The sequence below is a fragment of the Lithobates pipiens genome, unplaced genomic scaffold (assembly GCF_037356315.1).
Source record: "Lithobates pipiens isolate NorthernLeopardFrog02 unplaced genomic scaffold, aLitPip1_a1.2 Scaffold_16, whole genome shotgun sequence".
Lineage (NCBI taxonomy): Eukaryota > Metazoa > Chordata > Amphibia > Anura > Ranidae > Lithobates > Lithobates pipiens.
Window position 1 is genome coordinate 259,005,925 of NW_027507748.1, and position 26,164 is coordinate 259,032,088.

The 26,164-nt window shown below is 46.2% G+C and overlaps 1 protein-coding gene across 1 annotated transcript in view; it reads left to right on the top strand.

Annotated features, from left to right (window-relative positions):
* Positions 1 to 26,164, top strand: part of EPS8L3 (EPS8 signaling adaptor L3) — a 186,792-nt gene that overhangs the window by 37,449 nt on the left and 123,179 nt on the right. Inside the window, exon 2 of the mRNA XM_077481329.1 lies at positions 9,865 to 9,907. Within this exon, the coding sequence (XP_077337455.1) occupies positions 9,882 to 9,907 (26 nt within the window). The 5' untranslated portion in view covers positions 9,865 to 9,881. The remainder of the gene's footprint in view (positions 1 to 9,864; positions 9,908 to 26,164) is intronic.

Sequence of the window (26,164 nt, forward strand, 5' to 3'; positions counted from 1 at the left end):
GAGTCCTTCTGCTCCTCCACCTGGACATGCTTGGCCAGTCCATCACCTTTACCCTCAACTTCTTTAGCAAGGCAGTGGTCGTCTTGGAGGTGTGTTTGAGGTTGTTATCATGTTGGAATACTGCCCTGTGGCCCAGTCTCTGAAGGGAGGGGATCGTGGTCTGCTTTAGTATGTCACAGTACACGTGTAAGTCTGACCGCAGGTTAAGCCTGTATTTGTAGGAGGAGTCAGGCTGCATAAAGCCTGCCCTCCTCTACCTCCTCCTCGTTGACGTTGGGTCTCGTCCGGCTTCACGAGAGGACAGCTGCTCGTTTCTCCCTCCCCTGGCATGCTGCCGGTGGAGGGGGAGGTTCGTCTGCTTGGCTCCGGTCTCTTGGAGGGAGCCGCTTCTCCCGCCCGCCTCCTTCTCCCGGTGCTTCGGCCGAGGGGAGGTTAGGTTGCCTGCCTCTGCCTGGTGGCTCCGGGGGAGCCGCTTCTCCCGCCCCCCTCCTCCCAGTGCGTCTACCGGGGGAGGGGGGAGGATTCGATCGCCCTGCTTCTGCTGGCGGGAGGGGGGGTTAGTCCGCCTGGGGGCTGCGGGGGAGCCGCTTCTCCCGCCCCCCTCCTCCCAGTGTGTCTACCAGGGGAGGATTCGATCGCCCTGCTTCTGCCGGGGGGAGGGGGGTTAGTCCGCCTGGGGGCTGCGGGGGAGCCGCTTCTCCCGCCCCCCTCCTCCCGGTGTGTCTACCAGGGGAGGATTAGTTCGCCTTGCTTCTGCCGGGGGGAGGGGGGTTAGTCCGCCTGGGGGCTGCGGGGGAGCCGCTTCTCCCGCCCCCTCCTCCCGGTGTGTCTACCGGGGGAGGGGGAGGATTAGTTCGCCCTGCTTCTGCTGGGAGGAGGGGGGGTTAGTCCGCCTGGCAGTTAACAGCAGCAAACCTGTTTGGCTGGTGATAAAAGAACAATTATACCAACCAGTTTTCATCAAACAGTTGTATACTATAAGATGCTGTGAAATCCATGAAGCTTACCTGCTGCTGCTCCAGACTGATAAGTGATCCATTGCTCCCACTTCTCCTCTTCCTTTGAAAAGCCGCTATTTCCTCAGTTTTGATCCTCAGTATCTTTTGTTGCTGTTCATGCTTTAACTCAAGCTCCTAAAAGGCAAAGTAGGAAATCTTTTGTTCCCCCTCCTGAGCTCCACGTGGTGGGTCTCCCCCCCCCTGAGCTCCACGTGGTGGGTCTCCCCCCCTGAGCTCCACGTGGTGGGTCTCCCCCCCTGAGCTCCACGTGGTGGGTCTCCCCCCCTGAGCTCCACGTGGTGGGTCTCCCCCCCTGAACTCCACGTGGTGGGTCTCCCCCCCTGAGCTCCACGTGGTGGGTTTCCCCCCCTCCTGAGCTCCAGGTGGCATGCCTCCCCCCCTGAGCTCCACGTGGCGTGCCTCCCCCGCCTAAGATCCGCGTGGCGTGCTTCCCCCGCCTGAGCTCCATGTGACATGCTTCCCCCCCACCTGAGCTCCACATGGCGTGTTTCCCCCCCGCCTGAGCTCCACGTGGTGTGCCTCCCCCTGCCTGAGCTCCACGTGGCATGCCTCCCGCCCGCCTGAGCTCCACGTGGCGTGCCTCCCCCCTGAGCTCCACGTGGCGTGCCTCCCCCCCTCCTGAGCTCCACGTGGCGTGTCTCCCCCCCTGAACTCCACGTGGTGGGTCTCCCCCCCTGAGCTCCACGTGGTGGGTCTCCCCCCCTGAGCTCCACGTGGTGGGTTTCCCCCCTCCTGAGCTCCACGTGGCGTGCCTCCCCCCCGAGCTCCACGTGGCGTGCCTCCCCCTGCCTGAGCTCCGCATGGCGTGCCTCCCCCCGCCTAAGATCCGCGTGGCGTGCTTCCCCCCGCCTGAGCTCCATGTGACGTGCTTCCCCCCCACCTGAGCTCCACATGGCGTGTTTCCCCCCCCCGCCTGAGCTCCACGTGGCGTGCCTCCCCCCGTCTGAGCTCCACATGGCATGCCTCCCGCCCGCCTGAGCTCCACGTGGCGTGCCTTCCCCCCGCCTGAGCTCCACGGGGCCTGCGCTGGGTGGGGGGGGTGTTCGCCCGCCGCTTCTTCCGGTGCCGCCTGCCCACATGGGGTTATGCCATCCGACATTTCGGGGATAGCCATGCTCACTCCGGGGAGTAAAGGGGGGGGCGTCTATCCTCCCTCTCTCTCCCAACTACTCCGGCTCCGAGTTCATGGATATATATCACAATATAGATTTCCAGTGTATCATGCAAACAGCTTGCGCCATAATAATATTTTTAGTATTTGGGACTGTATATAGGAAATCTGTAGCAATAATTAAGAAAAGGAAACTATAACATAGATGTAAACCGTCAAAAAAAAAAAGGATTATTGTACATAGACAACAAAGGTTTTTGCTTCCTGAACACAACATTGGTTGTATCTTGTCATCTCTCTCAGGGGCTGTCTGGGGCAGGGTTTAGTTGTATGGAGTGAACTGGGCTAGGGTCTCCTGTTGGGGCCCCTCGGCAGTGTGCGTGTGGCCAATTCAATCTTGAGCTACAGTCAGTGCTCATATGTGACCATGCATGGTGTAGTTACTTGCAGTTTGGGGTTTTGGTCAGGGAATCATTCAGAGAAATACCTGTGTAATGGTGCGTTTTCCATGGGGGGCAGGGTTCCAGGTTGGTATGGTCTCATTCAGTTACAGTTTCTCATGCGATTTACAGTTTCTCATGCAGTTTACAGTTTTTCTCATGCAAATTACGGTCTCATGCAATTTTCGTTGTCTGCGATTTACGGCTTTATGCAAATTACATTTTTTATGCAATTTACGGTTTGTACAATTTTGTGTGTCTCATATAGTTGACGGTTCATGCAGCTACGGTTTCTCGTGCTTTTTATGGTTTCATGCAATTTACAGTTTTCTGCATTTTACGGTTTCTTACACAGGTTACAGTTTCTGCTATTTGAGTTTCTCATGCAATCTGCATGGCTCATGCGTTTGGCCTTGCTAATGCGTTTTGCTTTTCTCAGGCAATTGAAGTTTTTACACATTTACGGTTCTTATATGGTTTCATGTTTTTTTTTTTTGGTTCTCAGGTTTTACCTTTCACATGCAATTTGCGTGTCTCATGGATTGTACGTATCTGATGCAATTTACGTGTCTGTTGTGTTTACGTGTGTGATGCAATTTACGTGTCTGTGGTATTTATGTGTCTGATGCGATTTAACGTGTCTCAGGCAACTTTTATGTTTTGTTTTCTTACGTTTCCTGTGTTTTCTTACGTTTCCCGTGTTTTCTTACGTTTCCCGTGTTCTCTTACGTTTCCCATGTCTCTTATGTGTTTTTTCCCATGTTTCTTACGTTTTTACCATGTTTCTTACTTTTTTTTGTTTTCCTTGTGTCGCACGTTTCATGTTATTGCCCTTCATTCACTGCATTTCCGTTAGCTGGCACTTACATTCAGGATCTGTCATGTCTACAGGTCCATACAGGCTTAGGTTTCGTTGTTAATTGATTGTCGTCCCACAATCTTCTTGCCTGTAGTCCACTCATCATACGTATACATTCACCATTACACCTTTTACTACTACCCACCACGGTCTGTGGGTACCATAGCCCTGAGTGTTCGTTTTAATTACCTGTCTTGGTACCGCAGGTTGCTCGGGCTTACTTCTGCATTCATTAGGGTGGTGTCATCAGTTTCACATTCATGCGCTGTTGGTCCTGTAATTTTGGCATCCTTGTCCTTACACTTTAGGTCCTACGTCCTTTACGGTTTGTTGTGTCACGGGCAGGTTGTTGTTAGGTTTTCTGGTTGTCACACACAGTTGGGTTGTCCGTGTTCTTCCACCGCGGGTTACCCATCACGACTATGGGTTCGACGGGTTGAGGTGGTCGTTTTTAATTGGCTCGGTCGATGACAAGTCTTCTCATCTGTTCTTACACCACTCACTTTTTGTTCTTACTCACATTTCTCTTGCAGTTTAGTTCTCATACACTTTGTTCTCATGCAACTTACGTTTCTCATGCAACTTTTGTTTCTCATGCAATTTACGTTTCTCATGCAATTTACGTTTCTCATGTAACTTACGTTTTCTCATGCAATGTCACGTTTCTCCAGGTTTTCTCTCGCGTTCCAGGTTTTCTCTCGCTTGCCTGGGTTTTCTCTTTTGTACCCCCCAGGGTTTTCTCTTGTGTACCCCCCAGGGTTTTCTCTTGTGTACCCCCCAGGGTTTTCTCTTGGGTACCCCCAGGGTTTTCTCTTGTGGCTTGATCGATTCGCGTTTCTCGTGCAACCTGCATTTCCTAGGCAGGTTGTGTTTTATAGCAGCCTCGGTTCTTATGCCGCTCACGGTGATCAGATCACGCTACTCATGTTTCTCGTTCAGTCACGTTTCCTTATCGCAGGTTTCGTTCTTGTCGCAGGTATTCTTTGTCTGTTCATGGTTCTCTTGCTAGTTGTGTTCCTGAGCAGTTGGGTGTCATTCCTTACTATCTTTAAATTTCCTAGCTGCGTCCGGCCAGGAGTTGCGCTGGGGTGTAGAACGATTGGTTAGTCAGCCTTTCGCTGATCCGCAGCTTCTACTGGCTCAGTGGCTTTCGTGGGTCCCGGGGCCCTCTCAGGGCCCGGGCCAGTATCTGTAGGCTCGGGTCTCAGGGGCAGGTTCCAGTGTCGCACTTTATTTTCAGTTCCAGTTGTGGTAGATTGGTTTTCCATTTGGCTGGCACTGCAGCCTTGATCATTGGGTTTTGTTTTAAATTCCAGGAAGGCCCATGACACTGCTTGGCATGTTTCCAGGTTTGGCTTCCAGTCCTGATGGTTAAACATCGAGTTCCTTTTTTTGCTTTTCTGTTTTGTTTTGTTTTTTGTTTCCTTTTTTGCCTCCTCCAGCTTGTATCAGCCCTCAGCACTTTCTGGGCGTATCGAGTTAAGTCTCAGCATTTCATGCTGAATGATCCGTCAGGTTGTTTTATTTTTCTGCACTTTCGTTTGAAGCCATCCAGGGTTCCAGCGGTGTGGACTCCCTGCTGTGCTCAGCTGACTTTCCATTGTGGGTTTTATTTTTATGACGTTCACGTACTCTCAGGTTTCCTTTTGCGTTGGTCACCGGGTTGGGGCTCAAGGGGGTGCTATAGCTGGCTTTGTGGTTCCTAAAGCCAGGGGAGTGGTTCTTCTGGCCCAGGGTCTCACTTACTTTAGCCAATCTACTAGTTGGCACCCCAGCCTTTTCTGTTACATCTGCATGCTCGCGGGACGTGGCTTTCGGAGCGGCACTGTTGTCAGGTCCCTGGAGCCTGGCAAGGTGTGGTGCTTGGTGTAGGGTCAAAGCAAGCATGTGTGTGTTACATTACTAACGCTGGGTTGGTCCTCTACTGCCTTACCTAGCGATCCTTCTCTGCGGCTGAATACATAACTCATTTGCCGCCACCCCAGGTTAGACGTTATTCATGGTGTCATCTGGTTGTTGAGCTTTCTTCCTACTGTGTTATTTTTTGCCCCCTTTTAGGCATACTGACCATGTGACCCTGGCACACTTCAGGTCTTTGTTTCCTTGTTGCTCTTTGTTCCTTTCCTCACTATCCACAGAGTGACACAGAGTGACTCTGAGTACAAGTGTAAGTCTGACCGCAGGTTAAGCCTGTATTTGTAGGAGGTGTCAGGCTGCATAAAGCCTGCCCTCCTCTGCCTCCTCCTCGTGGACGTTGGGTCTCGTGTCCCACCCACCCATTCCCTTTTTCTTTTAATTTCATTCATTACATTTCATACTTGGGTATGCCCCCTTTTAGGCATACTGTCCACGTGACCCTGGCACACTTCAGGTCTTTGTTTCCTTGTTGCTCTTTGTTCCTTTCCTCACTATCCACAGAGTGACTCTGAGTACAAGTTGGCATCTATGGTTCCCTCAGTGAACTGTAGCTCCCCAGTGCCAACAACACTCATGCAGCCCCAGACCATGACAATTCCACCACCATGCTTGACTGTAGACAAGACACACTTGTCTTTGTACTCCTTACCTGGTTGCCACCACACATGCTTGACACCATCTGAATCAAAAAAGTTTATCTTGGTCTCATACGACCATAGGACATGGTTCCGGTAATCCATGTCCTTAGTCTGCTTGTCTTCAGCAAACTGTTTGCGGGCTCTTGTGCATCATGTTTAGAAGAGGCTTCCTTATGGGACGACAGCCATGCAGACCAATTTCATGCAGTGTGTGGCATATGGTCTGAGCTCTGACAGGCTGGCCCCCACCCCTTAAACCCATGCAGAAATGCTGGCAGCACTCATACATCTATTTCCCAAATAGATGTATGAGCACGTGCACTCAACTTCTTTGGTCGACCATGGCTAGGCCTGTTCTGAGTGGAAACTGTCCTGTTAAACTGTTGTATGGTCATGGCCACCATGCTGCAGCTCAGTTTCAGGGTCTTGGCAATCTTCTTATAGCCTAGGCCATCTTTATGTAGAGCAACAATTCTTTTTTTCAGATCCTCAGAGAGTTGAAAGTTTTTTGTCATGAGATACTATATTGAATTTCCAGTGACTATGAGAAAGTGAGAGCGATAACACCAAATTTAACACACCTGCTCCCCACTCACACCTGAGACCTTGTAACACTAATGAGTCACATGACATTGGGCAGGGAAAATGGCTAATTGGGCCCAATTTGGACATTTTCATCTAGGGGTGTACTCTTGTTGCCAGCGGTTTAGACATTAATGGCTGTGTGTTGAGTTATTTTGAGGGGACAGCAAGTTTACACTGTTATACAAGCTGTACACTCACTACTTTACATTGTAGCAAAGTGTAATTTCTTCGGTGTTGTCCCGTGAAAATATATAATAAAATATTTAGAAAAATGTGAGGGGTGTACTCACTTTTGTGAGATACTGTATGTGCTCAGCTCAAATTTCATGAATCGGGTTTACATCCACTTTAAAAAAATTCCTGACCTTACTGGTTTGGCAGTTAATTTTTCCAAATGTGTAGCTTTAAAGCGGGAGTCCGCCGGGAGTCCGCGGTTTTTGTTTTTTTTAAAGCCAGCAGCTACAAACACTGCAGCTCCTGACTTTTAAAATAGTGACACTTACCTGTCCAGTGCGCCCGCGATGTCGGCACCCGAAGCCGATCTCTCGATCGTCTCTCGGGTGCTGCTGCCGCCATCTTGGGTATGGGAATCAGGAAGTGGAGCCTTTCGGCTTCATTTCCCGGTTCCCTACTGCGCATGCGCGAGTCACGCTGCACAATAAGGATGGACCCGCTGCCTCTGGGATCTGTGTGTTTCCCAGCAGGCAGCGGGGGACTTTCGGAAAGGGACATAATCTACGCCCCTTTCCGCAGAGAGCTATCCCGGAAGTGGGTGCAGATACCTGTACTGTACAGGTACCTGCACCCCCCTCCCCCCTGAAAGGTGCCAATTGTGGCGCCGGAGGGGGGGAGGATTCCAATGAGCGGAAGGTCCACTTTAGGGTGGACCTCCGCTTTAACTATTAATTTACCTCCATCTATGATCAATGGTATTCAGGATGGTTTCCGATTTTCTTGGTGTGATGGATCATTCCCTTATTTGGGAATCTGTTAGGCCTGGTCTCTACATAATATGTATCTTTCTAACAACCCAGAGACAATAGCTCACATCTAGCAATGGCTAAGGCTATGGTCGACATATCTCTTTCCTGTGCAGAGTGCTAGCTATAAATATGTCCATTCTTCCAAAATTGCTGCTTTTTATTGTTTTTCAAGCCCTTACCTATATATATATATATATATATATATATATATATCTCACGTCAAACAATTGAGATGGTTCAATCGTAGTGAACAAGTTTATATGGCGTGATAAAAAAAAAAAAAAACACATGCTTTGGGAAGTCTTTAATGTACAGAGCCCAATTTCAGGGAGGTCTGGGATTACCAAACCTCTAGCAATATTATCTTGCAGTCAGATTTGCCCATTTGGCAAAATGGCCTGCTTCTTCACCCCAAATATAATAGATTCATTTTGAATACTCTTCGATTAACTCGTACTACCTCCTAGGACTACCGTGGTCAAATTCTGCCAGAAGTGCCACCCCTAAGTCAAAGTTTAGCTCTTTTTAGTGCAATGGGCAATAGCCATGAATTGGTGCTCCCATATAGTTCCCTGTTCTCAGGTGCTACAGAGAATGAAGGCCATTAAACTTATGCAGAGAATTCATCACACTATCATGAATGCCATGCATATTTATAAACATACTGTAAATAGAAAACTTGGTCTTCTTATTTAGAAGTTAATAGGGCTGACTGATATACTTGACTTTATATAAATTTAACTTTTTTAATTGGAACTCTTTAACTATAGTTGATGCTTTACTGAGAGATTTACAGTTACATAGTTAGTAAGGTGATTGGTTCTTATATATGCATTGGTATATCCGGTGAGGATACAAACCTTAGTTCTTCACTGCTTGTACTATGTATACAGAGACCTGTGATGGTATTAGACCCAACTTTGTATACAACATTCTTTCTTGATGTATTTTGTATTGTTACCATAAACTCCAATAAAAATTGTTGGTATTAAAAAAAAATAACAGTTGGCCAGGAACATATTAACCACTTAAGCCCCGGACCATTTTGCTGGCTTAAGACCAGACCACTTTTTGCGATTCGGCACTGCGTTGCTTTAACTGACAATTGCACGGTCGTGTGACGTGGCTCCCAAACAAAATTGACGTCCTTTTTTCCCACAAATAGAGCTTTCTTTTGGTGGTATTTGATCACCCCTGCAGTTTTTATTTTTTGCGCTATAAACAAAAATAGAGCGACAATTTTGAAAAAAACGCATTTTTTACTTTTTGTTATAATAAATATCCCCAAAAATATATAAAAAACATTTTTTCTCCCTCAGTTTAGGCCTATACGTATTCTTCTACATATTTTTGGTAAAAAAAAATATTATTGATTGGTTTGCGCAAAAGTTATAGCGTTTACAAAATAGGGGATAGTTTATGGCATTTTTATTAATATTTTTTTTTTTACTAGTAATGGCGGCGATCACCGATTTTTATTGTGACTGCGACATTATGGCGGACACATCGGACATTTTTGACACATTTTTGGGACCATTGTCATTTATACAGCAATCACTGCTATACAAATGCAGTGATTCCTGTGTAAATAACACTGGCAGTGAAGGGGTTAACCAGTGGGTGGCAGTGTAAGGGGTAAGTGTTCCTAGGGTCGTGTTACTAACTGTGGGGGGCTGGGCTTTCTTTTGGTGAACACTGATCTCTGCTCCAATCACATGGAGCAGAGATCAGCGTCATGTGTTGCTAGGCAGAACTGGGAGATGCTGTTTACAACGGCATCTCCTAGTTCAGCCGCCCCGTGAGACGATCGCGGGTATGCCCGCGGCGATCGAGTCCGCGGAACCCCCAACCGGACTCACAAGGGTCCCGACCGGCACACAAGTGATGGCAGGGTGGCAAATTTAAAGGGACGTACAGGTACATCCATTTGCCTACCCGTGCCATTCTGCCAACATACATCGGCGTGCGCCAGTCAGGAAGTGGTTAAATTGGGAAAGCTACAGGCAAATACTACTAGCAGATTAAAAAGATTTTATGAAGTTCACCTGAGCAACTTGATGCTACTTCACTGATCTCCAAAACGACTTCAAGGTTAATGACTGCCACACATGCATACCTAACCACTGGCATGTACCATGAAAGGAAATATTACATTGTAAGAGTTTAATTGTTTGCAGACAATGTTTCTTCTAAAAACTTTAGATTATTTCTGTTAGAAGCTTTTTATAAATAATGGCAAATTAAGGTAACAGTTAAAATATTCATAAAAGGATACTAATTACCTATATACTAAATATTATTTTTTCGCACAGGTTTAACCACTACAATTATGGATGATTTCCTGAATGCGATCGAGTAAGTAATTTTACTGAATTGCATAGTCAAAGTAAACGCACAAAGCATGTTTTTATAAATGATCCATAATCTGTTTCAGGCTAGGTTTCCACTGCTACAATTAGATTTTGGTCTGACTTTCAGGGCAAATATTAGTGCAACTTTGATGTTAGTTGGATGTGGTTTGTATATTCTATGGGACCAAAATTGCCTTGGAATGCCACCAAAGAAGTACAGGAATCTTTTCCAAGACTGCGTTGTGTTGAGTTGCATTGATGTGAACAGGCACCTTTGAAAACAATGTGCTTTGCATTGTCATGCAATTCTGTGCAACTTAAGTCCCATCTGAAATCGCACTTGTTTGAACAGGGCCTTAATATTTTAAATAATCTTTTAATATTTAAGCTTTGGCCTTCTTATTAATTGTGTGGATTTTTGCTGAATGTTTCCAAATAAAAATAGTTTGGGTCTTAAATTAGGCATGAGACTCAGGTTTTAGTGTTTGCAGGAAGATAGTTAATGCTATACTAAGTAGTCCTGAGCAGTGCTATATACATTGCTGTACACAGTTCTATACACAATTAGGGGTCTATGAATAAAAAAGTTATCATAGCATTCACACTAAAGCCATCAATAATATTAAGAGAAAAAAAGTTTCAAGAGCATTTAACTAAAATGGGCCGTACACACAATCGCACATTCCAACAACATCTGAAGGATGTTGGCTCAAACTTATCTTGCTACACACGGTCACACATATGTTGTCAGAAGTTCCAATCAGCAAGAACGCGCTGACGTACAACATGTACGATGGGACTATAAAAAGGAAGTTCAATACCATGTGCACCACCCTTTGGGCTCCTTCTGCTAATCTCGTGTTAGTAGAAGTTTGGTGAAAGACGATTCGCGCTTTTCAGCCTCCTGCTTTTCAGTTCGTTAATGTTCTTCAGTTTGTGCTTGTGGGTTCGTATCTGTTTTTCAGTGCATGTTGTCAGTTCGCATCTGTTTTCCAGTGCGTTCTTGTTCACTTGTTTCTGATTTTCAGATCATTCTTCTCAGCTTCTTTCTGATTTTCAGTGCATTCTGTTAGTTCATTCTGACCAGCCAACCATTTTCTAGCCAGGGTACATACTCGTCGTAAAGTTTGTGCTGTGCTGTGCTGTGCTGTGGGCTTGGTGTTGGGCTTCTTACTTTGACCCAAGCCCAGTCCATGAACAGGGGGAGGAGAAATTAATTGACAAAAATTGGTTGCTTCAGCGTGACCAATTGCCTCACATGCCTTTGTTGCGGGAGATCCATGAGAATAATCCTGATGATTTCAGGAAATAGCTTTGATGGACCTCATTTTTCACCATCTGTTGGCTTTGCTGTCCCCTTATATTACCAGGCAGGACACCTGCATGCAGCAAGCCATCACTCCCGAGCAGAGGCTCGTCACCACCTTGCAGTACTTGGCGATTTGGAGAAGTATGCAGGACCTCAAGTTCTTGAAAGGCATCCCCCCAGGCTCTGGGGATCATTATTCCAGAGGCCTGTTTTGCATTAATACAGGTCCCTTGGAAGGACTATATTAAGGTAAGTGTTATTTTTTAACATCACATTCTATGTATTTAATGTTTACTAATATATTGTATTTATTTAATTATTCCCTAATTACCATGATTGTAATATGCTGTGAGTGTCCTCTTTGTCCTCATGCATCCTGGAAGCTTTTAATGCTCCTTTTTTTGTCCTTCATGCATATTTGCCTTCACTAACCTCCCCAGCATGCTATCCTGGGCCCATACACACCTAGCCTAGTCACTTAACAATGTATTGTGCCTGCTCCATTGTAGTGCTTACCCTAAACACCCCCTAAAATATGTCCAAATGTTATTTTTATCCTTAAATTCAGGCAGAGTGCAAGAGGCTTTTGGGGGGGGGGGGGGCGTAACTCATTTGGAACCCACCCTCCCCCCTAACCACTAAGTCAGCTGATACCAATCCTCTATCTGCTAACTTTGCCAAACCCATACATACTATACCTACCTCTTTTGTGGTCAGATTTATGGATGAATTCACCAGAGCATATAGTGCAAGGGCCTGCCTGAATACTTTCAAATGGTACTGTTTAAACTTGTGTTCTCCTATTAGCTCGATAGGTAATTGCAGAATGTAAAAAATGTGCTTCAATTTGTACAGTGTGTATTCATATTTTTGGATTATGACACTTCTTCACTGTCCAGTGGGCTGCCAATAGTGTAAGCAACGAGGGGCTGGCCAAAGTAAAACACATTATTTATGCATTCAGCACTCAATGAAGTGGAGATGGTTACCTTACCAAAACATCTCCCCCCCCCCCCCCCCCCACCACCATAACATTTTTACAATGGGCCATCAGAGAGGGTGAGGAATCTGATAAGTGGACCTTATACTTTTATCTTTAAAGACTCATTTCAATAAATGTTATACTTATGTTGACCAAGAATGTTTATATCTAATCTGCTTGCAATGTTTATGTGCAAAAGTACTCATTTTTTTTGCTTGTTTCACTCCAGAGTTTCCTTTAAACCCACAGGAATGGCAGCCTGTGGCATCTCAGTTTTCTCAGCAGTGATACTTCCTAAACTGTGGAGGGGAAATAGATGGGAAACACGTCCACGTCATCCCACCCCCCCCCCCCCCCAACTCGGGTCATACTATTATAATTATAAGGGGTTTAATAGTATTGTGTTATGGCGGTGGTGTCAGCGACATACGAGTTTTTGGATGTGGACGTGGGGAAGAATGGCTGGATGTTGGATGGTGGAGTCATCGCCCCGAGACGGAGTTCTAAAGACGGCTCCTGAATGGTGGTTTGGGCTTGCCCCTTCTGGAAGACAACGTGACTGGTCTTCCATTTGTGTTTGTCGCTGATGAAGCATTTGCGCTAGGTGACCATCTCATGAGGCCATTTCCGATGAGGACCCTCACCCCGGACCAGAGGGTTTTTAACTACCGGCTGGCCAGAGACCGAAGAGTGGTGTAGAATGTTTCTGAAATAATGGCCAGTCAGTTCTGCCCATTTCCGACACCAATCCACATGGCAGAATATAAACTGAACCATATTGTGCTCGCCTGCTGCATTCTACACAAATATCTCCGCAACAATGCTACAAACTATGTGGCCTCAGTTGGGGCTGAGGTCAAATTACCAAATAGTAATTTGACGGCACTTGATGCTGGCCATCCTGGTTTGCCCCCCCCCCCCCCCCAAAGCATCCGCGAAGTGAGACAAAATTATCTTGAGTACTTTGCGGGTAGGGGGGGCATTAATCTGCCAGTGAATGTGTGAAACATTTTACAAATAAATTTTTATTATAAACTGAACTAATATTTCATTTGATTTACTGATTGTGTTTCTTTTAGCTATCTCCTAGGTTCTCCAATGGGCTTTTCTTTTTGGCCATTTACTTCAATAGTGCAAACGTAATTTATTTGATACATGAGGTGACAATCTCTTCTTCAGCTAACTATTATGCTGTAGATCTGACACACACACACACACACACACACACACACACACACACCTTGTTTTGGTTGTTAATGTATGTAATGCATTAATGATAAAAAATAATCAACCTTTTCAGCATGATGGGGCAAATTTTAGAGCACTGTGGGGGTTATTGACTAAAGCAAAATACATTTTGCACTACAAGTGCACTGAAACTGTACTGAAAGTGCACTTGTAGTGCAAAGTGCACTTGCCTTTAGGAAATAACCACTATTGTCACTGTAAACAGCAACTTACTCCAAAAACTGGTATTGAGCATTGAAAGAAAAAGCCACACATTGTTGAGTATAAAAATTTTACCCTGTGCACATTCACATGTTCGTTAGAAAAGGGTTTTCGAACAAACCAACATCTTTGGTGTATAACATTTATGTTTGACAGTAGAAATAGTATTTTTTTGGTTAAACAGGCATGTTTCAAACCATAATGACATACACAACTCAGGAACTTATAAAGTTCAACTTTGAAAAAGTGTAGGCAATATCAGACATTAGTATGCCCAAACTGCGTTGATCTTGCCTTCAATGGATGGGGTGATGTCACTCCCTGTGAAAGCTAAATTTTGAAGATGCACACAAATTGGGAGTCAAAATGTGGATTTCACTCCTGATCCCATGCCTAATGTGCATGCTTCCATCATGGGGGATCAATGGACGTGTTTCGGGGGTACAACCCCTTCCTCTCTTACCTACTTCAGTTGCGAGGAAGGGGTTGCACCCACAAAACGCGTACATTGATATCTGTCAGAAACCATGAAACAGACTGAGACAGAAGTACAATCAAATCACACTTGTTTATTAATAAAAATAAAAAGGTAAATAGAAAAAAAGCGTAGTCAAGCATAGCCAGAGTCCTGTAGACAGATCGGGTAGTCAGCCAGTCCAAAGTTCATTAACCAGATTGGGTAATCAGCAAGGCCAGAAGTCAGGGATCCAAGGAGAGCAACCGCAAGCAGAAGAAGAAGCCAGGTGGGATGTCAGCAAGCCAGTCTTGACACAAACAGCAGGAGATGGTTCCCTGTGATATGACCAACGCGAAGGCAAATGAAAAAGCGAGCAGAAAGGCTTTAAATAGGCAGGTCAGACGAGCATCATCTGGGACAGCTGGTAACTGTGGAAAGAGAAGAGAGCTGGCAATTAGCCGACAGCTGAGCAGCCAGCCCAGAGGAGGAAGGGCTAAGCCAGCCCTGACAATATCCTGTGATGGCAGATAGCACATGTTGACACACTGCGTATATCTTCAAAATTTGGCTTTCAAATTAAATTGTAAAACTTGATTTAAAAGAACAAATTCCACAAATGGTACAATATTTGTGTGTTTTAGATTCTACCTAAACATCATTGACGTTTTCCTTTATCTTCTCTAAATCTCAATTGCACACCATTATCTCCCCCATGAAGATCTGTGCACTTGCACTGTGGTGAAATGAGTTTCTTCTTCCACAACATCCACATCCCCTAAAATAAAAATAAAAAACACACCATGTATTATAATATGCAGGCATACATCTATTTCCTGAAGTTGTGGTCTCAGACACGGACCTGTTATGGTCACTATTTCTAATTCATGTACCTCAGAAACCACATCCTCAGGTTGTGATGTGGGCATTTCCCCTTCTTTAGGAGGTGCTCTTGGTGTCCTCAGATGACCTGAGTCTTTTCTCCCCTATGTGAATAAAAAATAAGGTATACTTAGCACACAGATATTTGAGGCAAGAAATAGGACTATGAAACATTGTTTGGAAGTGACGTACAATTGTCTGTTTTGGCAAAGTTACAAGCTAAAGACATGATTTTTTTTCTCTCTATTCAAGCTGAAATACTTACCTTTTTTTGGAAAAGTTTCACACATGGAGACACCCTAAAAAGTGTGTTCTGATGTCCCACACTAGTGCTCCTGCGTCCAGATTTGTAAACAGCTGCTGAGTGTCCTCTCCTTACACCGAGTCAAGTTTGCATTTCATTCTAGTTACAAACATCTATACAACAATGTACTAAAACTTCTTTTAAAGTGGATGTAAACCCACTACCATCATTTGCAAGATATTAACATAGTTAATATCTATAATGATATACATGCCTCCTGCATGTATCGTTTTGTTTTAATACTCACCCCCTCAGCTGTAATTTGCCCCCTTAATACCGCCAAATTAGTGGGCGTTTCTCATTCCTGGCGCACGGTGGGCGTAATCGTGACATCAGAGGACTGACTCCTCGGCCCACCGCAACACTCCCCATGTCAGCCGAAAACAGTCCCCTCAGCGGATAATGCCCCCCTTGTACTGTGCAGGTGCAGCGCTTGCGCAGTATGAAGAAGGGAGCCACCCGAAAATAGCCAAAGCTGAATAGCTTTGAGTGATTTGAAGACGGGGCCTGCGTAATAAGCAGGACATTGTGCCCCGATGCTTCCGCACGCTCCCGAGGCTCGTTCTACTGTGGAAGTGGCGGGTGTATTATTGTGATATCGAGAGTATCACGAGCATTGTGAGCGCGTGGCATTGTTGTAAATGTATATGTTGTAAATGTATCCCTGTAGGCATTGTGTAGTGTAGAGGTTAAGCATGCCCCATGCAGAATATCAGGAGCGAGCGGCATTGTCTGGTATGGAGAGTGCAGGCGCAGTGTGCATCTGACTGACAGCTGTGTATGTAAAGGTAGCCAATCCTGGGAGAGCTCGAGGGAAGAGGGGAGGGGGAATGTGAATTGTGATCTTTTTACACACGATGTGCCTGTCTCAGGCTAGTGCACGAGATATGTAAATAACCTGTCACTCACAGCAAGGGGGAGTTTTTGACAAAGTTTAAGACTTTGTCAAGATTTCTCTCACTGAACAATAAAAGACAATTGCTCAGAAATGGAGTAACTCTGTGTGGCAAGACTGATAGGAAATCTTATTCTCAACATTATGACATCAATTTTTTTTTTCCGGGTTTACATCCACTTTAATACAAATAGGCCTGAACAAATGTAGTTAACCTGCATCTGTCAAAAAACATTGTATTAGTGGACGAAAGAACAATGTTTTCTATGAACGATTACTGTGCCCACGAACCTGAAACTTGCCATTTTAAACTGTACAACAGTAAAGAAAAGCACATGGACCAGCATTCAGGTAATAATAAGAATTAGAGAGTATCAAAGAGGATGGGGGGAGTGGCCGGATGTGGAAGGTGTGGAGGGTGTGTTTGGAGACGGTGAGGAGATGTGAATGATCCGCCAGCTGGCTTTCTCCCTGTGTTCCTGATGCTCAGTGTACCCTGGCTGGGAAGGTGGAGCGGTGGAGCGGCGATTGGAGGGACGTGTGAATGTTTAAGAGACTCCGGAGATTCCGGAAATTTCCGAAGATAGCCGAGGTCTCCCGGAAATTACCAGAGGTCGCCGAGACCCGCCGAAGGTCGCTGAGAGCAGCTGAGGACCGCAGGAAAGCAGAGTGAAGCCACGAGACTACAGTGAGACGCGGCACGGACGGCGGTGAGCTGAGTACCGCCCTGAGGGACGCTCCGGTGGCTGAGCATGGCTCCGGTGGGACTTGGAGCAAGCTTGAAGGCTCCCGAGGTATGTGATGTGGAGGTGGGGAGACTGGACAGAGGCAGAGCGGTGAGCAGGTGATACTGGCAATGGAGTAAGCGTTACCTATGTCTCCCACCTCAGATACGGGTGTTCTTGGCAAGAAGATTCATGCATTTTAAGTGGAATTAAAGCTGTGTATTAAGGAAATTCTTAAAGGACATCCTAGGCTGGTTAACATTTGATAACCCTGACAGGGAGGAACAGGGACTGTGTGAACATTAGAGTCTCTCTATCTGGGTAAAAAGAACCCTGAAATGACAGTCACTTAAAAGCTAATAATCTATAAGTGCTGTGTAAGTGCTGTATAATTGTTTACGACAGGACACTGACCCTGAACCACGCTTTCACTGAAGGAAAATTGACTGATAGATATATATATATATAATTTATTTATATATATTCAGTTAATCCAGCACAGGGGTTCCCCCCTCCCTTTTTTTGCCCCCCCCCCCCCCCCCCGTCTCTATTTCATTGCTTTAAGCTGCCTTGGGCTGCTATTTTACTACTACCTCCATTTTTTTTTGGTTGTGCTACCTTGTTGATTAGGCTTACACTCCTATAGTAATCCTGAGCAAAGATGTCAAGGAGGTGAGGAGAGGAGCAGGTACCGCAGGAGAATGAAGGGACACAACATCTCAGCTCCTCAAAAGAAAATAATGCTCAGGTAGCCCAACAGCTGCAGCAAAATTAGAACGGTATACTCGTACACCGGGTCAGTCTCCAACAAAGGGAGAGCAAACGGTACAACAGGCCCAACCTATACAAGTAAAAACACAACAGGGGGGCTTAGCGGACAGAAAAAAAATAGGTCACTCAGGCTCAAACGCTGCAGCAGTACCAGGTTCAAAGAATGTAAGCAAACGCCAAGGGGTAACCAAAAGTGAGACTGAAGTTGGTGCTAAAGGTAGCCCCCCGTTGAGGAGGATCCAACATTAAGAGAGGTCCTTCAAGCTGTCAATGCATGTAAAACCTTGCTGGGAGAATTATGGGGTCGATTTAAAAGCATGAAGGAGGAGTTACTATTGATCAGACAGGACATGCAGAAAGCAGCGGAAAGAACGGCAGTACTAGAAACAAGGATAAGTCAAATGGAAGATGATTTACATCCACTACACCAAGAGGTTAATAGTATGAGAAAACAACTAGCTAGCCAAACCGCCAGAATGGATGAAATAGAAAATAGACTTTGAAGGGACAACATTAGGATGTTGGGACTACCCGAGAGAAGTGAAGGCCCTGATCCCATAAAATGTTTAGAGTCATGGTTTATAGAACTGTTCGGTGGAGAGAATTTCTCATCTTTTTTCTCAATAGAATGGGCCCATCGAGTTCCTTTTAAAGCCCCACCCCCTAGCGGCCGCCCTAGACCAATGATTTTGAAATTCTTTAATTACAAATGACAAAGTGATGCTGATGCATATGGCAAGAGATTTGGGAAATGTCACATATGATGGCGCGAAGATTTCTTTTTACCCAGACTATTCCCCAGATTTGCAGAGGCGTAGAGCCGAATTCTTGGAGATTAAACGTACTTTGCGGTCATACAAAATCACATATGCACTTCTATACCCAGCGCAATTGCGAATAGCAACACTGGGTGGAATGCAGTTGTTTGATTCTGCGGTTGATGTAACTTCATGGTTAGAAGCTAACAAGGGGTTATTACAAATGCATTAAGGGGATAGAAAGGGAGACAAGTAGAGGGGAAGTGAGAGGAGGGATGGGAGGGGGGTGAGAGGGGAGGAAAGGGTGTTTTTGAATTTTTTGGAACACAGGGAGAGAGGTGAGGGAGATTTAAATGAGGTATGAAACTATGATAGAAGGGGAGACAGGGGAAAAGGGTTTTTATTTTTTTCTTACTTGTTCTTTATCACTTTTGATTTGTGTTCCTTCCCTGTTGGAGGAAGAGTGTTGAGAGTGGGAAAGTGAAGGAAGGGAAGAGTGTGAGAAGGTCACGTGTACCCCCCTAGGGGAATACCTAGATAGGTGGTGGGTTGGGGGGGGGAGGCAGGGGAGGGCAGGTAAGAGGGGTCAAGAAATTTTGAATACAGAGGCTTATAAAGAGGTTTAAGTTTGAACATTGCACAGTTGGTACACAAATAGTAGTTCAATTGGAAGTTATTGTTATAAAGGCGATACACTTGTGGAGATTTTGTAATTTAGGAGGAAGTGGATGGAGCACGGGTAGAATGAGATATTATAGGATCTCCTTTCACAAAACTTGTATTTTCATCCCCTTTTTGCTCTATTGTTACCCTATGGTTGAATAGTGCAGGACAAAATACTTAATATCGCCTCTTGAAATGTAAGAGGCTTGGGAAGCCCGATTAAACGAGCAACAGTTTTTTCTATGCTGGAGAGACATGGGATTGGACTGGCCCGTCTGCAGGAGACACATCTAACAAAATTAACTATACTCCAAATCAAAAATAGGAGGTACCAAAATCAGTACCGCTCCACTCACACATCCTATTCGAGAGGAGTAAGCGTGATTATAGGAACAGTGGTGAGGTTCTTCTGCAGACAGGCCAGTATTGATGAACTGGGTCGTTATGTCTTTTTGTGCTGTGTCCTGGAGGATAAACTCTATGTTTTGGCGTGTGTCTATATACCGCCCCCGTTTAAGATGGAGGTGGTGTATAGACTCATGGACTTTATGGCGGATAAGGAGGACGTACCGGTTATAATAATGTGGGATTTTAATGAAGTGCTTGATAGATGGGTTGATAGATTTCCCATTAAATCCCAAACGGGGGAGACAGGGTCAACAAGATGAAGTCAATTCTTGAAGGAAGTAGGACTGTTGGATATGTGGAGAGTGAGGAATGTGAATGTTAAGCAATATTCTTGTTTTTCAAGTTCGCACTCAACACTATCCAGAATAGATTTGGCCCTGGGTAACGAAGAAGCGTTACAAAGTGTAAGGAATTTAGAGTACATGCCTAGAGGGAAATCGGACCATTCACTTTTGAAAATAGCAATGAGTATAGGGAAAAAAAAAAAACAAACACCGGGGGGTTGGAGAATAAGCCCATTTTGGCTTGAATTAATGAAGGATGTAGAAGAAATTCCAAAGAGATTAAAAGAGTTTATAATGTTCAATACAGATACTGCCCCAACCAATATAACATGGGATACATTAAAAGCGTATATCAGAGGCATTCTGATCCACCAGGTGGCTAAAATGAAACAAAAATCTAGGAGCTGGGAGGAAAGAATTAGGAAGGAAGTAATAGAGGCGGAGGATAATTATGTTAATGACCCTACCTATGAGAAACAAGTGATATGGTTAAATAAACAGCAGGGGTATAGATCGGTAATTATTAAAAGGGAAGAACATAAGCAGTTATTCCAGAAGCAATGCCATTTCGGGGAAGGAGAGAGGGTGGGGAGCCAAGCTAGTGAAAACTAATTCCCCTTCATCTATAATTCCAATGATCAAGTCCATGAATGGGACAGTTTCTACAAGTGGGAGGGAGATTGTAGAAACCTTTAGGGCCTTCTATAGGGAACTATATAGTGCTCAAGGTCAGAGAAAGGAAGAAGATATGGGTGTATTCTTGGAGAAAGTGAAACTTCCAGCCCTCACTCAAGAGGAGAGGGAGGATCTGGAGGCCCCCCATAACCCTGAGTGAGTTACAGCAGGCGGTGACCGGAATGGCCAACCAAAAATCTCCAGGGCCAGATGGCCTCCCGGTGGAGATATAAGAAATATAGTGAAATCCTACTCCCAGAGTTGCTTAGGACCTTGAGAGGGGCAAAATCTGAGGGGAGATTACCCGCATCCATGATGGAGGCGATTATCATTGTGATACCTAAAGAAGGAAAAGACCTTCAAGAGGTAGCCTTGTATAGACAGATATCACTCTTATGTTGCAATGTTAAAATACTGGCCAAGGTACTGTCAAATAGGTTAAATACGGTTATTAATAGGCTTATACATCCAGACCAGACAGGATTTATTGCGGGACGATCAACCAGTATGAATATAAGAAGGGCATTTCTAAATATTCAAACGTCACTGGTGAATGTGGGCTCGAGAGCCATCCTGTCTCTGGACATGACCAAGACTTTTGATAGTCTAGAGTGGGAGTATTTATGGCGTGTCCTAGAGGGGTGTGGATTTGGTCTCATGTTCATCGGATGGATTAAAATGATGTATAGTGCCCCCAGCGCAAAAATAAGGCCGCGTACACACGGGCGGATTGTATGGCCTACTTAGTCCGTCATACAATCCGACGGACAGTCCGTCCTACTTTCGAATGAACGGACTTGACCACACACGGATGCACAAACAGTCCGTCGAAAGCTTGCTCGATGACGTGTACAGCACGTACAACGGGACTAGAAATAGGAAGTCCAATACACAGCAATGCAACCTTTCGCCGTGTAAATCCTTTCTGAGCATGCGCCATTCTTAGTCCGTCGAACTAGCCTACTCACGAGCGGATTGTCCGTTGAAACCAAAGTATGACGGACAGAATTACGGAAATTCCGAAATACTTAGTACGCCAGACTGCACGCTGAAAAAGTCAGCTGAAGCCCACACACGAGCGGACTGTCCGCTGAAATGTGTTTCGACGGACTAAGTAGGCCATACAGTCCGCCCGTGTGTACGTGGCCTAAGAATAAATAAAGAACAATCTGAAAGAATAGAAATGAGCAGAGGAACAAGGCAGGGGTGGCCACTCTCCCCGTTACTCTTTGCAATTGCAATGGAGCCGTTGGCGATTGCCGTTAGGTCAAATGCTGAGATAACTGGGTTTCAAAGGGAAGGAGGTAGGGAGGAGAGAATCGCATTATATGTGGATGATGTTCTCCTCTTTTTAGGGGATACTGGTCAATCTCTCGAGAAGGCAATTCAATTAGTAGAAGACTTTGGAGGATTTACGGGTTTGATAATAAATTGGGGGAAGTCAGAGTTGCTCCAAGTAGATACCCCAGGCGCTGCAATTGCGATTGGGGATACCGCAATTTAGAGGTGGTAGATGCAATGAAATACCTTGGCATATATTTAACAACAGATTTAGATCAGTATGTTGATAAAAACATAGTTCCGCTACTGGGCAAATTTAAGCGAAGTTGTGATGCCTGGAGTCGGCTTCCCTTGTCGGTAGCAGGCCGATGTAGTCTGATAAAGATGATATGGTTGCCACAACTGCTATACGTCCTGCATAATGCCTTGGCTTGGATATGCAAAAAGTGGTTTAAAAAGTTTGAAACTCTTTCGGGAGCTGATTTGGAAAAGGGGGCAGGCGAGGATTCGGCTCCAGGCATTGCAACAGCCAACGGATAGAGGGGGATTGGCGGTACCCTGCCCCAGGAATTACTATTTAGCAGCGCAGCTGCAGCACCTGGTGGGTAGTGATCAGGAGGGAGAGGGTAAGTTAAATGGCAGAGCAATGCTGACAGGAGCCCCACATAAAACTTTGGTGGATGCACTGGAGGCAAGTTCTTTCCAGCGCAAGGACCCCATAATAGACATGATGAGAAAAGTATGGAGAATGGCAAAAAAGTTGTTGGGATGTACAGGATGGTCAGAATATACCCCCCTGTGGGACAATAAGTATCTGCAGGAAGTATTGTTAATTGGGAAAATTAATACATGGGAGAAGACAGGTATAACTAGGTTGAGCCAACTATACGATGGTAGAATCTTGAAAACATTTATGGACCTAAAAAGGGAATATGATGTACCGCAGAAGACATTTTATCGATACCTACAGCTTCGGCATGCCCTGGTAGCGCAGTTTGGCCCACAGATACCTGAGTGGGACAAGACTAGTGATGGACGAACTTCCGACGGGACGTTTCGTGAAGCGTGAACGCGGCCGATAGTTTGCGAACCATAATGTTCGCGGCGGGCCCCATTGACTTCAATGGGAGGCGAACTTTGCAAACCTACAGGTCAAATTTGCAGCCACAAAATAATTACTAGCTGTGCAAACATAGTCCCACCACATGGCCAATGACATAACACATGTATGAGGTGAATCTGGGATCGACAACTACAAGCATTCTTTTTTTATATGTGAAATTGTTGTGACAATTCAGGACTGTGGAGCGCATGAAGGCAATGGAGGAGAGGGAAGGTCAGGGTAGGCAAAGAAGAGGGTGCAGGAGATGATCACCAGCAGCGTGACATACAGCAATGACACCTGCACCGTGATAGAGAGCACTGACATCAGCAGAGTGATATACAGCACTGACACCAGCAACGTGACAAAGCACTCACACCAGCACCGTGATATACAGCACTGACACCAGCACCGTAAGCAGCCCCAGGAGGAAGTCAGCATAGCACAGGGATGGTGGGAGCCCCTCATAATGAGCATAGCACAGGGATGGTGGGAGCCAATCATAATATGCACAGCAGAGGTACAGCCCCAGGAGGAAGTCAGCACAGCACAGGGATGGTGGGAGCCCCTCATAATAAGCAGCTCCAGGAGGATGTCAGCATAGCACAGGGATGGTGGGAGCCCCTCATAATAAGCAGCCCCAGTAGAAATATGACACCGCTCAACCTCTTCAAACAGGAGGGTACGGGCATATAGTACGGTGTGCTTTTTTGGACAAGGAACTGAGCCAAATGAAGAAAGAAGGTCTGCGTACTTGATTTAAAAAATTGTTTATAGACATATACATGGTCTACTGGTCACATGTGTTGTATTCCTCCGAGATCCATGGCTCATTCATTTTTAGAAATGTGAGGTAGTTAACACTGTCATGAGCTTGGCGAGTATGCTTATCGGTCACGATCCCCCCTGATGCGCTGAACGTCCTTTCTGACAGGACACTGGACGAGGGGCAAGCCAACAGTTCGATTGCAAATTGGGGAAGCTCTGGCCAGAGGTCTGGCCAGTAGTCTATCACTCCTCAGAGCATCCACATCGGCCGTTAACCCGATGTAGTCGGACACCTGACGGTCTAGGCGTTCCCTGATGCTGGATCCGGGTGACACCTGTCGATGGGTCGGCTGAAAGAATGACCTCATATCCGAAGTCACCAACACATCTTCAAACCGGCCTCTTCTTGCAGGAGCTGTTGGATTGGTACCCGCAACTCCTTCTCTGGGAGTGGGAATTGCTCCTCTGCCATCGCACGCAAAAGCAGAATGCAGCATTTCTCGAAGCAAGGCCTGGAAGTGCTCCATTCTGACAGCCCTCTGTGACGGCGGTAACATTTCCGCCATTTTGTGTTTGTACTGGGGGTCTAAGTACGTTGCCACCCAGTACTGGTCCTTGAACCTTATGCTTTTTATACGGGGGTCCCTATTAAAACACTGGAGCATGAAGGCCCCCCATTTGCACTAAACTTGAAAGCGGTGTGGTGGCCTGGCTCCTGCTCATCATCCAGGATAATGTCGTCCTCTTCATTCTCCTCTCCCCATCCACGCACAACAACAGGGATCCCAGAAAGGTTTAAAGCATGCTCTTCTTGCTCCTCCTCATCCGCCCTGGCACCATCCTCCTCGGACTCCTCTTCAGACTCCTGTTGTTCACTTGTCTCAGAGTAGCCCCCCCTGGGAATTCATCCAGCATTGCGACTTCCTCATCCTCCCACTCCTGCTCCTCCACAGCTTGATCAATGACACGACGCAATGCACGCTCCATAAAGAAGGCATAAGGTACCATGTCACTGATGGCGCCATGGCTGCGACTGACCAGTTTGGCGATCTCCTCAAATGGGCGCAGAAGTCTGCATGCGTCGCACATGAGCAGCCACTGGCGTGGTGAAAAAAAAAACAGCTCCCCAGAACCTGTTCTGCCGCAGAGTTCATACAGGTAGACGTTAACTGCACGTTTCTGCTGGAGCAGCCTATCAAGCATATAGAAGGTTGAGTTCCATCGCGTCGGGCAATCACAAATAAGACGTCTGACCGGCAGATTGTGTCGCCGCTGAATGTCAGCAAGGCGAGCCATGGCCGTGTAAGATCTTCTGAAATGGGCCGAGATTTTCCTTGCCTGGCGCAAGATGTCCTGGACCCCAGGGTATTTGACAACGAATCGCTGCACGACCAAGTTTAAGACGTGTGCCATGCATGGCACGTGCGTGATTTTGCCTTGTTTCAATGCGCTAAGCAGATTGGCACCATTGTCACACACCACTTTACCAACTGTCAAATTGAGCGGTGTTAGCCACTGATCTGCCTGTGAACGCAAAGCTGAAAGGAGTGCCGGGCCAGTGTGGCTCTTGGCTTCCAGGCACAACGGACGCAGCACGGCATGGCAACGTCTCACCTGGCATGTCGAATATGTTCTGGGGAGCTTGGGTGGCGCAGCGGAAGAGACGCTAGCAGCGGAAAAGGAGGAGTCAGCCGAGGAGGAGAGGAAGAAGGATGGAGTAGGAGGAGGAGGAGAAGAAGAGCCAGGCCTGCATGCAATCCATGGCGGTAAAACCAAATCTACACGGGTGCCACGGGTTACATGCTTGACGGCCGTCAGAAGGTTCACCCAGTGGGCAGTAAAAGTGATATACCTTCCCTGCCCGTGTTTGCTAGACCACGTGTCTGTGGTCAGATGTATCTTGGCACTGACACTGTGTGCCAGAGATACATTCACTTGCCGCTGAACATGGCCATATAGCTCTGGGATGCCCTTCTCTGAGAAATACTTCCTTCCTGGGACCTTCCATTGTGGTGTTCCAATGGCCACAAGTTTTTGAAAGGCCTCCGAGTCCACCAGTTTATATGGCAGTAGTTGGCGGGCTATCAGTTCTGACAAGCCAGCCGTCAACCGTTGGGCAAGAGGGTTATCTGGCATCATCATTTTTTTACGCTTGAACATTAGGCCCACGGAAGCCTGCCTTTTTGCAGAAAAATGTGAGCTTGGCGTGATGGAAGGTGGAATGGAGGACAATTGTGAGGAGAAGGAGAAGAGGAAGACTAGGCTGGATGGTGAGAGCCTGGAGTGTGGCTTTGTGTGTTCCGTTGCTCCCACTGGGCTCGGTGATGGCTGCTCATGTGCCTACTTAAAGCGGTCATCCCTAGGTGAGTGTTGGGCTTACCGCGACTAATGCGTTGACTGCAAAGATTGCAGATGGCAACGCTATTGTCAGCAGCGGACACGTTAAAAAAAGCCCACACTGCGGAGCCATGTGCCGGCGTCCTGGGAGCGCCAGATGTGACCATACATGGTTGATGACTCGCTCCTGATACATTAGCAGTCTGCTTTGTCC